Source organism: Lampetra planeri, chromosome 14 (assembly GCF_965212315.1).
Source record: "Lampetra planeri chromosome 14, kcLamPlan1.2.h2, whole genome shotgun sequence".
Classification (NCBI taxonomy): Eukaryota; Metazoa; Chordata; class Hyperoartia; order Petromyzontiformes; family Petromyzontidae; genus Lampetra; species Lampetra planeri.
In genome coordinates, this window is record NC_136120.1 from 11,792,696 (window position 1) to 11,807,369 (window position 14,674).

The 14,674-nt window shown below is 43.1% G+C and overlaps 1 protein-coding gene across 3 annotated transcripts in view; it reads right to left on the reverse strand.

Moving 5' to 3' along the window:
* LOC144722378 (myb-related protein A-like) overlaps positions 1–13,082 on the reverse strand; it is a 33,108-nt gene extending 20,026 nt beyond the window's left edge. For 2 of the 3 annotated variants that reach the window (XM_078600595.1, XM_078600593.1), the window contains exons 1-4: positions 12,811–13,082; positions 7,539–7,583; positions 1,744–1,855; positions 275–373 (exon numbers count right to left, since the gene is read on the reverse strand). In XM_078600595.1, coding sequence (XP_078456721.1) covers positions 275–373; positions 1,744–1,855; positions 7,539–7,583; positions 12,811–12,827 — 273 coding nt within the window. In that variant the 5' untranslated portion in view covers positions 12,828–13,082. The remainder of the gene's footprint in view (positions 1–274; positions 374–1,743; positions 1,856–7,538; positions 7,584–12,810) is intronic. The other variant, XM_078600594.1, reaches the window with a different exon arrangement.
* Between the last annotated feature and the right edge of the window lie 1,592 nt (positions 13,083–14,674).

A 14,674-nucleotide genomic window follows, 5' to 3' on the forward strand; every position in this document is an offset into this window, starting at 1 on the left:
ATGAACCCAGCAACCCGAGATCGATTCCCGCTCACAGTTGACGTTGGTAACATATCTGAACCACTTCTGGGCCTCCACAAGGTCAACTCAATTTCAAATGAGCATTCGGTTCGGTGTGTAAATATCAGCCCTGGGGAGACAAAGGAGGCCAGGCGTGGTGCTTGTGTTTTGTTGGCCTTCATCGGTGTACGCTAACAGCACTTACCCAAACAGCCTGTTAAAGGTTAGAGGGGGAGATCTTTATTAAAGGGTACATCGTGCATATTCAACTTACAGTCATGTAGCTTGCGAGAAATTTCCAGTCGTCCGTTCCGAATCGCTCCGCCAACTGTTTCAGCCTCTCGTCCTGAAAGGTATCGCTACCGATCAGCATCTGCACAGGATCAATCAACCGGTGAAACCACAGGCCCCTCCGCTGTGTCAAATCTGGGCACAGCGGCGTAGAGCAAGGAACAAATGGGAATCTTCCAATATTCAAACAGGGCTTCGTCAATATAGAGCTGGAAATTAGCACGAAATTTCAAACAATTATTGTTTCATGTGGAGAAATTTACTTTTGTCAACCACGAAAACCTAAATAGTTTGTCGGTTTGAAAATTTAGTTGCTTCCTGTAATTTGGCAGGGCAGCACATAACAAGCTTTACATCATTTTCAACTGTTTGAATTTAACACCACCTTGTTGGACTTTGTTTGTGGCCTGATGCAAAGCAATAGTATGCAAATAATAACCATTCAATTGAAATAATAAAATAATATTTTAAACAAATCTTATTTTATTATTTCCCTTCTACGTGACTTTACCGAAAGAACCAAGAATATGAAACCATGGAATTGTTTGTTGAATTTAGAAAGTAAAATGTGGCAAACATATTTTGAGTATGGTGGGGTGTGTTTCATCTTCAAGGAACCCAGTAATAACCAAACGTCATTTCAAAACATGAAATTGAGCTGACCTTGAAAGAAATTGATAACCCATAAAAGCTCATTGTCCAGAGTAAGGTTTTGTTCAGTGGGAGAGGAATAAGTGGAATTTGTGAATTGTGAAGTTCACTCTGCTGGCATATGTGGAGAGATGATAGAATACATTCTATCAAAAGAACATTGTCAAGTGATTCAATGAAGCCAATGTGTGTTTCCAAGTATTTTCCCAAATGCTCGTCAATGCTGTGTGCGCTTCCCAACTTAGAATGCAACGCAACAAGGACTATATTCAATTGGTGCGTGTCTTTGTAGGCTTAGCACTATGCAATAGGTAAACGTAAATAAAAAAAGGCATGCCAGATATTGATTAATTGGGGTGTAACCCCACACTGGCGGTTTGATGAATGGTCATGGGTCACAATTCAATGGAAACTTTTTCCATTGTGGCGAATGTAATGGCCACAAATGGCTGCAGGGGGCCACATGAAACCATTACACAACCATGTGAATGAAGAAGAGGATGTCCAGCGAGAAGACGATCACAATAAAATCAGCTCGTGGACAGACGCGACAGCTTAGCGAGGCCTTCATCCAGCAATGCATTGACCATGGCTGCTGCTGATGATGTGAATCTAACAACACCTATTTCTCACTCGCCCAATTTGCCGCACGCATTGTGAACCTAACAAACCGACATTGAATCGACGAAATGATGCATCGTTACAACCCCCCTAAGTGAGCGAGAAAGCCTTTCATTTAGATGCCCTGGGCAAGGCTCCAGCTAGGAGGTTCGAGCGAGACAAGACTCGTAGGACGACTACCTCTTCTCTGGTCCATCGCGTCTTGCTCCAGCCGCGCTTGTACACGTGCTGCTGTGGAACGTCGTAGTCGTGATCTGGCAGCTCCGGCTCCTCCTCCTCCTCCTCTTCCTCGCTGGAACGGAGACAAGTTCACCGTAGATTAGGGCTGTGTGGTGTCAAGTTAATCGTAATGCTTTTTTTTAATCACCTCTGGGACTCCAACTCTTGCCACCAACCTGCATGAGAGCATAAAGGCATTCTGGTTATATCCGAGCGGTTGAGCACACGGCCAGAAATGAAATCGATAAAGGCTTGACAGCTTTGAATGTCCTTTGCAGGAGGACAATCAGCGAAACTAATTAAATAATATTTTCTATCGTAACAATAAAGATCTTTATTTACACATGTGAATATTCCTTTGCAGGAGGGTATTGCTACTTTGGAATGTTTGGAAAATTCCATTCATGAGTGTTTGGCTTCATGTGGGAGGAAACCAGAGTACCTGGACAAAAAACTCGCGGAGGCAGTTAATGCACCGTCTCGTTCTGAAAAACGTAGTGGCAACTTTTTCAGCAGCGTGATGCTAACGTGAGCATCCGAAGCCCCACACCAGCAATGCGGTGCTAATGATTTAACAGGAAACTAGAGAAACACCCAGGTTCAGTTAGTGGGGCACAGGGGGCGGAGGGATCGATTCGGTGGCATTTCAACCCGAAACTCTCATCCGTCTATGCAGCCTCATCTATTCATAGTAATGATCGGTTTTCTTTCACAGTCGATTCCTGTTGCACGTACAATTAATCCCACACAGGGGGTGGGGGGGAAGACCGATACGTAAACTTCAGTAGAAGTAAGAAAACAGCAGGCAACGGTGATTTTTTAAACCAAGCTCTTATGGAATGCATTTCATACAATTCAAAGAATTCACAATCCTTCAACGTGAATTATATATGAATATATATCAATTATGCAATGCCTTTTAGTCTTTCCCACTTTCTCATTTTATGAAAGTGTCGCACATGTGGAAAAACTCACTGTGTTGAGTTTCCCACAAAACAAACGCACAGACTTCTGCAATAAAATGTAACATGCGTGCAGCAGTCTGCATGAAATATTAATGCACGTTATTGCAGTGTGTAATTTTGAATGTATGCTATCAATAACGTACAGCCTTCTGTCAATCCATTGCTGGATGAATACCGCCATATGCTGTGTCAGTCATGAGGGTGTTTTGACCATACTTCACACTGGTTAGTGCGGGTTGGTGAAGGACTGGGACCCAGGACCAGTTCTGATATCACTCGCTGTGAATATTAGCCATGGCCTGGAATTAAACTAGGGACAACGGGATCAGGGCGTGGAGCGTGAACCACTGTGCTACCGATCCATGGTGGTGGAATTTGGTTCGCACATTTCATTATTTTGGGGAGTCATAAACAGCACCTATTGACACCTCAACATTTCAACATGGAATTTATGCAACATCATTCCAAATTATTTTGCAGGAAAGTAAGCGGGCTTTGGCAGTGGACATTGCTAGAACAGATGGCAACCGATGGATGAAACTGGTGATTAAATGACGGCCAGAGAAAAGGAGATAACGGACGCAAGAGGGCAAACAGAGGACACAGAGAGATGCGATCGGTTCATGTGCAGGAGTGAGATGGATTTTGACATTCCATGGACTGCGAGGGATGGCAATGACATTTGGAAGCCTTCATTCAGCAGGGGAAAGACAATGGCTATTGATATCACTGATGATATGCCAAATTATAAGACATCATATGTAAAAGGCACTTGAGTAGAATAATGTGGTTTCTGGAGAGACGTTTACATACAAATTACAATGGGGAAGAACGCTCATCATTTGCATGAGCAGGGAATTTTATGATGGTGTCAAAGGCCAAATCTCAAATTAGTTATTTTTAATAACATCCCTAAATAACTACGGGCTGCCCCGCAAGAGACGAAGACCCTGAATGCACAATCACCTGGTGTAAATAAAGCACGTCAATAAAAACGTAAAAATGTATATCAAATAAACATTTTAAAAAGGGGTTAAAATATCCCTGTGGGTTGGCGTGCGAGCGCTCATTAATCACAGTTTAATCTCACCCTCAAGCAAACAATAGCACCTCCCTTTTGTCTGGCACCCTTCTGCATCTCAGTGAAGTGCTATTTCAAATCAGCACGAGGACCCTATTTTATTCCAATCAGTTGTGACACTGGAGTGCCAGCTGTGGTACGGGCAATTCTCACCTCGGATAATGCTCACCTATAAAGCCAGCACACATTGCATCGAGAGTGTTCGGGTTTTGTCAAGGCAACAATATTCTGGGACCCCCCCCTGCCCCCCCCCCCCGCTCTGGGAGTATACTCCCATGCCACGGTTTTCCAATTTACCCAACAGCCACGTGTCGTCGCATTGCCCTTGCGCTATTAATATTCAACATTCGCTGGGGAAAAAACAAAGAATCCTAAGCAATTGCGTTTATTTCCCCTTGGCCGTGGGAGGACCTTTAGTTACACGCCACGACTGCTTGTTTCTATTGGGAGGACGAGACATTCAGGTGAGATAAGGGGGCAGTTTTAAAAATCAAAAGCCATTAGAGGGTTGCAGCGCGGTTAGCACAGAGGTATCCGCATGTCCAAGACAATTTGCATAATTGACACTTTGACAAGGATTATAATCTCGAACGTTACCTCTGAATTGACTGCACAGCCTCTGCCCTATACGGTACTTGTGTTAGATCCCGACAGCCACATGCATCTTACGCACACCGTTCCCGCTTGAATCAATAGAAGTTATTATTTATAATTCAACAAAAACAACCTCGTGAGCGCTCCACATTGATACTCTTGTGTAAAAGCAACGACATTCTTATGTGCACCACGGTTAGGTAATTAGTCTCGTGTATTACACCGATAATTATTTTTGTTAACAAATTGCCAAAGCAACATTATGAGCGACCAGCACAGTGATGGAATGAAAGCTGTGTGGGCCAGATAATAAGACTAACATATTCCCAGTTCTAAAAGATCACAGATTATCTGACGACATCCCTAGATGACATTAATCCTCAGTGAACGTTTTTTCCTCATTCATTGAATACATATTGACTAGGGGTGCACCAAATATAAAATTTTACAAATATGCCGAATACCGAACACCTTATTTTGGTTTACTGTGGAAAAAAAAATATGGCCAACTAATATAAAAAGTTTTCAATAAACTGATAAGTCTCTGTGTCTCCCTCCATCTCTCCCTTTGCCTGTGTCTTTATTGTTTCGATAGCTATCTCCATTTCTGTCACCATCTGTCAATCTTTCGGTTTTCCCTGTGCCTCTGTCTCTCTCCCTGTATCCCTGACTTTCTCTGTCTGTGTCCATCTTATCTCTCTTCTGTCTCTTTATTCCTCTCACTCATGTCTTGGTTTCTCACACACCATGTGCTTGCAGTGGAGTTGTTACCATCGCAGCTCCCATCCCGTGCCCTGCCCTCCTCTTCACACCCATCCACGAGTGGTCACGTGACTACGACAGCCCACAGTGATCAAAACCAATATTCGGCTTCACATTTATTCTTCCTGCAATTTTTCTGAAGTCAAAAACTTAATTATTAATCCCTTTCTATATTTGAGTACTGTTCGGAGGCAGTTGCAAAGAGGTGGTGTCCAATGTGCTGAAAATGTCTCCATAAGATTTTTTGCAAGGAGAAATCCGCCTCCCACATCTGCCCATTCCTCCATATTTCTCATTCTATTGGGCAATCATACCCATTATCCAAAATAATGTGGACCACTTGTGGACGAGTATATATTTTTTCAACAGAGTACTTGTTGCAGAATAATTGCTTTATCGCCTTGTTAAGCATATTCATCCACTGCCAGTGTGCCGAAGACTGGCTCTGAGCCAGGAACATGACAACATGATGCAAAATTGTGGTACAAAATTGGTACCAGAATTAACCGAAAGCCAAGCACAGCACTGCAATACTTACATCTGCACAAGACAGGGGTTATATGTGCCCATTGTTGTTTCATATAAGTGCGGCACCCAGTAAGGCTGGTGCAACACGTGCAGATGTTTGCGGGTGACACGGTGACAACGTGGAGATTGTAGCCAAAAACACTTCCCATTTGAAGCAGCAACTTGCTGTAATTGGCATGCAAACAATCGGGCAAATTTGCCGAAGCATGGGGCATGACGGATGTAAATTTGGAACGTGTCAGAAAGAAAGCACAAATGTGGACAGTGCATCGAACCAGATACGACGGATGTCAGTGGCTGGCTCCATAATAAGGCCATCCTAACCCACTCCTCGATCTCTCTGTTGTCACATAAAACATTTGTGTGTCAACAGGCTGATGGCAGCGATCGTCGTAGCTCGCCATGCTACCGTCTGTGAAAATGAACATGGATGCACGGAGCTTTAGCTATTAAAGCAGCAAAGCAGCTTGTGACCAAAAGCACTTTTCAATGTTAAATCTAGATTGAAAACTAATTAAATAAGACGTTTGTTGTGTTTAATTTGTTGTCCTATCCCCACACCTCCAATTAGCAGTTGCGTACGTGCGTTGCGAAAGAAGTTCAACATACATACAAACGTGCACCAAATCTCACTAAATCTTGTTCATAATGGAGTGGGAGACTGTCTATGAATATCAGGTACCTTGGGCTTTGGCTGCAAAGTGGCCAGGGTAAGCATATATATACAGCCCTTTGTGGTTTGCACACTGCACCTGGTACTGATTTGAGGCAGAGTCAAGCTAGGGGAGACCCAGGATTGATTCAGATAATTTTCACTGTTGTTGGCCGTGAGCGCGAATCGAACTCAGGTCACCAGTTTCGTAGCGCAGCGCGCTCACCGCTACACTGCCACTTCGCATATAATACCACAATATAAGGGCATATGATGTGTATGATGTACACACATCATACCACCCCATACACCTCACACAATCGAAGGTCGTGAATTCAAATCCTGGTTGGAGAGAGAGCGGATGACTCTACCCATCATCACTTTGTGGAGAAGTTTAACAATGGTTTGCCCAAGACTCACCCAACCCCCCCCCCCCTTTCACGAAAGTAATATGGAACTTCCACCACAGGCTCTATAGGGATGTGAATGTGAGATGAGCACCAATGCCTCGATGCTCATTTGAACAGAGAATAATCATCATGAGGCATGGTCGATTCACAGCTGGATGAAGGCCTCTTGCACATTAAGTCGGTCATGGGGGATTGTTTGCCAACGCTTCACCGTGCTGGTCAATGTGGTTAGTGAAGAGCAGGGAGGCCCAGGCATAGTTCAGATATCACTTGCCAATTATGTTAGTCATGGTCAGGAATCATACGCAGTTCACCATGTTGGTAGGCAGTGAACCACTGCACCACGACTTCCCCTCGTCAGAAAATGGCAGTACGAAAAAGGATTCTTAAATCTATCTCTGTAAAGGAGCATTTTCCCCTCCTATATAAAAACGCTAAGTACTCCAGTCTCATCCCACGTGTAAAAAAAACACTTATTCATGACATTGGCCAAACATCCCGAAGGTCTTAAAACTCAGTGACGCTTTCCTGGGTAAAGGGTATTATTATTTTTTATAAATATATAGTCTGTTGACCTATTGGTCTTCTAGACTGACTAATAATATTAAGCAAGTAAACACTGGATTGGTTGTGACATCCTGGGTCCCATCAGTCAGATTCAGGTTTGCTTTTTTACAAATTCTGATGGTTTTCCAAATGTCGATGGTAAAGAGCAACAATAAAAATAAATTGTGATTACATTTGTAGCCAAGTGTTTTACTCACCTGTGCTCCAGGTCAGTGTCCTCCATGCTTCCCTCCACGACAAAGCTGCAAATCGGAGGAAAGGCGGGTGAGAGGAATCAAGAGCAAACAATAACATACATCTGGGGTATTCATTAGCCCATGCCACACCATGACCTATTGACCGCATGACGACTGAGGCCCAGGAGGAGGAGGGTACTGTGCATCTGTCCTCCCTCTCTCTACCTCCTTTGGAAATCAATAAGAGGCAGTGGGCCATGCGATTACAATGCAGCAATTGCTGAATAAAAACCCATTCACGATGCCGATTTATACACTCTGCATAATGAACTGAGATTGTGGGGATATATACACACAACCAAAATTTTCTCGCCTACCCAGAGGCATAAACACTGCATAAGTAAGCAGACCCCTCTCAGTACTCACAAAACTATATCTCTACTAGTTAATGTGCACATTTAAAAGATATACTGTAAAAGCTGGAATTATGTTTCCCTGCTTAGCCAAGAATTTGTATTCAGGTGGTCTATAACCAAATCAGGCTGCAGTGCTAATTGGTGGGTACAAAAGGGTAGTGCAGCCAAATATATTTACTGTACTGACCCCGCATCTGTGCTCCCCACCTTCACTAATTTGTAGATCAGTGTGGTATAATACTGCCTAAAGGACCTCATGGCATGATGTGACTCATTCAGCAGTGGAGTGAGAAATGAGCCTTACATATATTAAAGCTGTTTATATTCCAAAGGCCAGTTGGCTAATCAAGAAAAATATTTCATGAGATGTATTACTCTCTAATAATGGCATTGCTTTTAGAGTACTACAGTACATTTCTGCATAACGGTATGGGACATAAAAAATACACTTTGGAGTCATAACCTTCAGCAATAAGTCAACACGAATGGTGTCACACTCAATAATGCATTACGTAAGTATTAACCAATGTGGCGCCTTGCAGTGATTTGCAGCCAACAAAATTGGGGTGAACCACACCACAGCATGTGTCACTGCTTTTCAAGCTGAGCTATTGTGGTGGCGTTGGGGGTGGAGGAGGCAAAGGGGAACTTGCATCGTAAAGCCCTGGACACAATGGACTGTTTCAGCTGCCACGTGTGACCGACCATAGTGGCAGATGTTCTTCTCAGGAAGCAGGTGCACAACCCCACCACCTTCAACGCCACCACAATCGTTTGCACTCGGCAATGCCACTTAACGTGTTAAACGGCACAACTGTTCACGTATAGTATTTCAGTCTGGCATACATGTGTATGCAGGTGTGAAACTGTGGAACCACGCAATGAAGCCAGTAAACAGAGTTTGGTTCCGGGCCACAGCTAATATCAGTGGCGAGTGATATCTGAAATAGCCCCTAGCCACCACTTTCCCCAAGACGCAGCGACCTCCATCCAGCAGTGGATTTCCAAAAAGCCATACATTATTACGACATTATGTTATACGCGCTGTAAATGCACCACTTTTGTAGTAATTAGAAGAGAAAGTGAAAATGTGCAGGACATTTCCACTCAAATGTCCAGCTTTGGTTGGTAAGAAGGTTCATTTCTAGTTCAACAAAAATACGCGCAATTAAACCAATGGATAAATCATTACAATAAAGCATTTACAGCACATTGTCAATACACTTCAGGATGAAGGTATCCACGTTGGGCATGTGATTGTTTTGACCAAACCTCACCATTCTGGTCAGTGTTGATTGGTGAATGGGGAAAGAGGACCAGGAGGGCTGGCTCAGTTGTAACTCACTCACAGCTGGGAATAAAACTCAGGTCCGTTGGTTTATATCGCATTGCTCCACTCTCCAAAATGACTATACAATGACATTAATATTTTGAAAGTTGCTTAAATCCAGCCACCTCTGTGAGTCGAGCAGCAGGTCTTGTATAGTGGAGTAAAGTGTGGGTATTCCAAACTCTTCCAAGACATCTCTCCCCAGCATGGAAGAGTTGGCCAAAATAAGGACGCCATTACACCATCAGTGGTTTGAGCAGCAATTACAGGTCTCCACCTTTAACTTACTATTATTGCATCTAGCATGCAAAAGATGTGTATGACATCTATCACTATTCATCTTTCAAAAGCTCTACAAGAACCAAATTATTGATTTTAAATGGCACTCCAGCTGTTCATATGAGCAAACACCTTGCCCAAAACACAATAAATGTGGCTCTTAAGCCAGCAATGTGTAATTGAGAAATTCCATTTACACTAACACAAGGCACTTATGCTGAACAAGCCCACAACAATGCAGTACATTGCATTTAAACACGCAGCATCAAGAGTGCTGAATCTAGCATAACCATAACCAACCCCAACACCCTTACAATAAATGCTTCGAGCTGAAGGCAATCCCAAATTGAACAGAGCCACTCATACATCCACCGAGTGGAGTGTATATCTTAAGAGCAGTCAAAAATGTATTTCAGTGAAGGGACATGCACAGTCATTTCATCAATCCACTGCTGAATGAAGATCCTCCACACCGTGTCGGTTTGTTTGACCATACTTCAACCACGCTGCTCAGTGTGTTTTGGTGAAGTATAGTAGTGTACATATAACAATGCTTGAGGTTGTGTGATCAAACGAGAACAGCATTTCAAGTGAATTCGTCATAGGCCTTACAGTAAATGTTTCAACATTAAAAGCCAAGATGTGCATCAATTTATTATGCTGAAAAAAAACTCTTACTCAACAAGAGCCTGTCACTTTCACCATGCTAATGCAACAACAATGATTTCAATAATGAACTATTATGCCATTGTCAAGTGCACATTACAGTACTCAAGATTTGATCACTGCATTTTATGAGTAAAATCATTCTTGCTGGTTGCAGTTATTTGCCTCCCTACGTCGTGTCGGTCATGGTGGTTGTTTCACCATACTTCACCAAGCTGGTTATTGCTGGTTGCGAGATGCAGTTTTACATGAACGACGTTTTTTAACATTTAATTAAATTACTATTATTAAGGCAAGGGCGTGGGAGCAACAGAAGTACAACAATTGATGTTGCTGCATTGTCCTGGGCAGCCGACAACGAAGCCAAAATAACCAATCGCCACTAATAAAAATATAATTACAAATTGTATTACTTTACACGTACTGTATGTACTGTTAAACAACTAGCAGCGTACATGCGCGAACGTGTGGAATTCATAATAAAGGTTTTTTTTGGGTTAGATCGCGTAAGTATGTGTCGTAACCCTCCACCATCCGACACAGGCAGGAAGGTTTGTCACGTAAACAAAATGCGCCAATTAGTTTCCTACTTCAGCCCACCGGTGTGTTGGAGAGCAAATCCACAACATTTACAATTCGAGTGCGGCGTCTCGCTGGTAATTACATGTTGTGGATTTACTCTCCAACACACCGGTGGTCTGAAGTAGTAAACTAATTGGCACGTTTGATTTACGTGACAAACCTTACCGGCCGTGTCGGGTGGTGGAGGGTTACGACACATTTATACTTCCGCGATCAACTCCAAAAACCTTTATTATAAATAATATTGAGAATAGGTTTTCCCATTTTTTCTGGCAACAAAACAGGTTAAATTTCGATTTAAAGCTTTCGTGACTGCAGGGATTCATCTTCTTGGTTCTTTCGGTAAAGTCACGTAGAAGGGAAGTAATAAAATAATAAAAATAAAACATAATAAAATAATTCTCACGACGTTTCGTCTTCAGACGCTGTCGCCTCGACAGACCTGGTTTTCACCTGAGGACGGCTGCTTGCGTTGTGGCCGAAACGTCGTGAGAATTATTTTATTGTTTTTATTATTTTCTTACTTCCCTTCTACGTGACTTTACCGAAAGAACCAAGAAGATGAAAAACAAAACAGGTGTTAAGATGTTAAAACACCAAACTGAAGCCTTTTACAATGAATCAGGTCTGCATTAACCACAATACTTGTGGTCAGAATTCAAACAAAAACCACTGATAATATATGTATTTTCTTTGAAACCGATTGATCCACACCAGAGACGGCTTTCTTTCGAGCCTAGTCTGAAAACGGTGCTATGACTTTCGGTTAAATTATAATCAGAGTACTTGCTGTAAAAGAACAATACAGCCTTCTGGAGGCAATAACTCTAGTGGGGTTGAGTTTTGGCGCTGCTACGCAAATAATATCTGTAATTAGGCAATTAACCTGCATGTTACGACTGCACAAGTCATAGCATAGGTTATGATATATTGTTAATCAGTAGAGTTGCTCTGATGTGCAATTGAATTCAGTGGCCGCAAAATCAACAACAAAAGAAACCACACTCGAGTGTAGGCCTCTCTCCCCCCCCCACTTCACCAACCAGCACTGACCAGCGTGGTGAAGTATGGTCAAAACTCCTACGACCGAAACAACGTGGGGGGGGGGGGGGTCTCATCTAGCAGTGGAATGACACAAAGGCTGCACATAGAAATGATCAAAGTGATCCAAATCATATCCCAGTTTCTCAGTGCACAACAACGGAGATGCCTCATCTCTCTTGACAGCCCCTGTGAGTTGGTTTACAACGTAGTAGGCAGCTTTCGTGACCAATATCATCATTAATAAATGGGGTTTTTTGGGGGGGGGGGGGGTGTTAAATCGTGTAAATATAAATGTGTCTTGTGATTTAAAGCTTTCGTGACTGCAGGGTTTCATATTTTTGGTTCTTTCGGTAAAGCCACGTAGAAGGGAAATAATAAAACAAAAAATTAAAAATAATTTGTATTATTTCCCTTCTACGTGACTTTACCGAAAGAACCAAGAATAGAAATGTGTCGTTAAACCCGTCACCACCCGACACAGCCAACTAGTAAGGTTCGTCACGTAAACAGAACACGCCAATTCGTTACTAGTGCAGCACATCGAGTGTGTTAGAGCACTAATCACCAACATTTACTCGCTGTCATCACCAACATTTACTCGCTGTCATCATCACCACCACCACTCTCACTCCACTGCTGAATAAATGACCTCTCTCCTCCAACAGCGGTGTAAACATCCACATTGACATGGCGGGGGGACACAACTTCCACTGCACAACAGCAAGCACCGACGACTAAGATGATGATGATACAAACACGGTAACGTTGCTGTGTTACGATGATGATGATGTACACGAGAGGGATGGAAGCTACGGCAAGGAATGAATGAAACGTAAGCAATGGAGACGGCGTGAGAGACCTTCATCCAGCAGTGGAGACACAACCCACGATGGTAATGCTCTTTAACAAGCGTGGCATGGAGACAGCGTGAGGACAGATGCATCCAGACCACAACCGACGAGGAGAGCAAACTCACCTTATGTATTCCGTCATGTTTCAGTAGGATACAAGTCGCGGCTGGTTGACGCCCTATATATACCAACCACTTGCTCGAATATGTAACAAAATAAATAAGATGACAGTAACACACACACGGACTTAAACACCGCCTTATTGACCGAGACAGCGGCTTGTTGTACGCTAACGTCAGTGCCCGGGACTCGAATGAGGTAAACTTAACGAACGAACGAAAAACTCGCACGACTGCAGTAGCTTCCTCACCAACTCCCCACCCCCCCGCGGTGTTTCCCACCGCCTAACCCCCTCTGCTTCCCCTCCCAGTGGACTTCGTAGGAGCCCGGGCACCGCGGGCGGGAAAACAAAAACAGCGCCCCTCTCAGCTCTCGGTGCCGCCAAATTTCCCGCGAAATCCACCCGCGGGACCCCAGAGCGCATGCGCGAACCTGCGCTCCTTATATGAATATTCGTGTTCCGGTGACGGCGCCGGTGCCCGGCATCGCCCCCCTCCTAACGTGGTATGACCACGCCCACACACGGGGTTGACCACGCCCCTCGATTTTCTGTCGGGGTTTATTATTAAATTATTACACGCTGAGTGAAGTTTGAGTGAACTTTATCACGTAGGCTTTCTCGATCAATATTATCCATAATAGAGGATTTTTTTGGGGGGGTAGATCTTGTAAATATAAATGTGTCGTTCAACCTGCCACCACCCGACACAGCCAATTAATAAGGTTTGTCACGTGAACAAAACATGCCAATTTGTTACGAGTCCAACACACAACATTTGCAATTGGGGTACTGTACTGTGGTTTACTCTCAAATTTGATGTGCTCAATAAAAGTGGGTGGCTTCCTTTCGATGTGTTTAATTTTCTGTATGCAAGCCACCAACTTTTATTGAGCACATCAAATTTCATTAATTCCGGGGTCAACATTTTTTTCGGAATCAGATATTTTTTTTAATTTATATTGCAGGAGGAATCCCGGATGAAGCTATTCTATTAAACAAATTTATTTTTCAGATTTCCAGTAGGGTCGGGTCAGAACATTACAACAAACAAGACAAAGACACGATAGCAGTGCAAAGTATAGGAAAGGTAAATAAATCTCGTAAATATTCTTGGTGCTTTCGGTAAAGTCACGTAGAAGGGAAATAATACAAATAAAACATTTAAAAAATTTTCACGACGTTTCGGCCACAACACAAGCAGCCGTCCTCATGTGAAGAAACAGCTCCAATGAACACTGCTAAGCTTGGCAGCGTATTTAAGCTGGGTGGGAGAAGAGCGCTCTTCTGTCTTTCCGACAGCGCTGTGTCTTCACCTGAGGACGACTGCTTGTGTTGTGGCCGAAACGTCGTGAGAATTTTTTTTACTGTTTTATTTTTATTATTTTATTATTTCCCTTCTACGTGACTTTACCGAAAGAACCGAGAAGATGAATCCCTGCAGTCACGAAAGCTTTAAATCGAAAAAATATCGTAAATGTATACAAATAAAACGAAAATATATATTTTGTATCTCACCAGGTAAAGCCCACTGAGCTATTAGCTTATTTTTCAGAAGCGACCTGGCCACAAATAATATCTCAGCAAAGTGGCTGGCATATCATGTCGAAATGTATAGCAGCCAAATACTCAGTTTAACCCCGATGAAGTTTGGAAAGCTGAATGGAGTTCATAAGAACCCACAAACACACATCTTGTGAAAGACCCAACGCAGAATATTCCTGGGTTTGATCTTCCACGAAGCTCATGGTCCACCTAAAACTGCATTGAATGCACAAACCGTGGCAGTAGATGCGGATACCTGATGCACAAATGGAGCATTAAAAACTCTCCAGTAGTGTGCGACTTGTCTTGTGGTTGTTGTTGGTTGT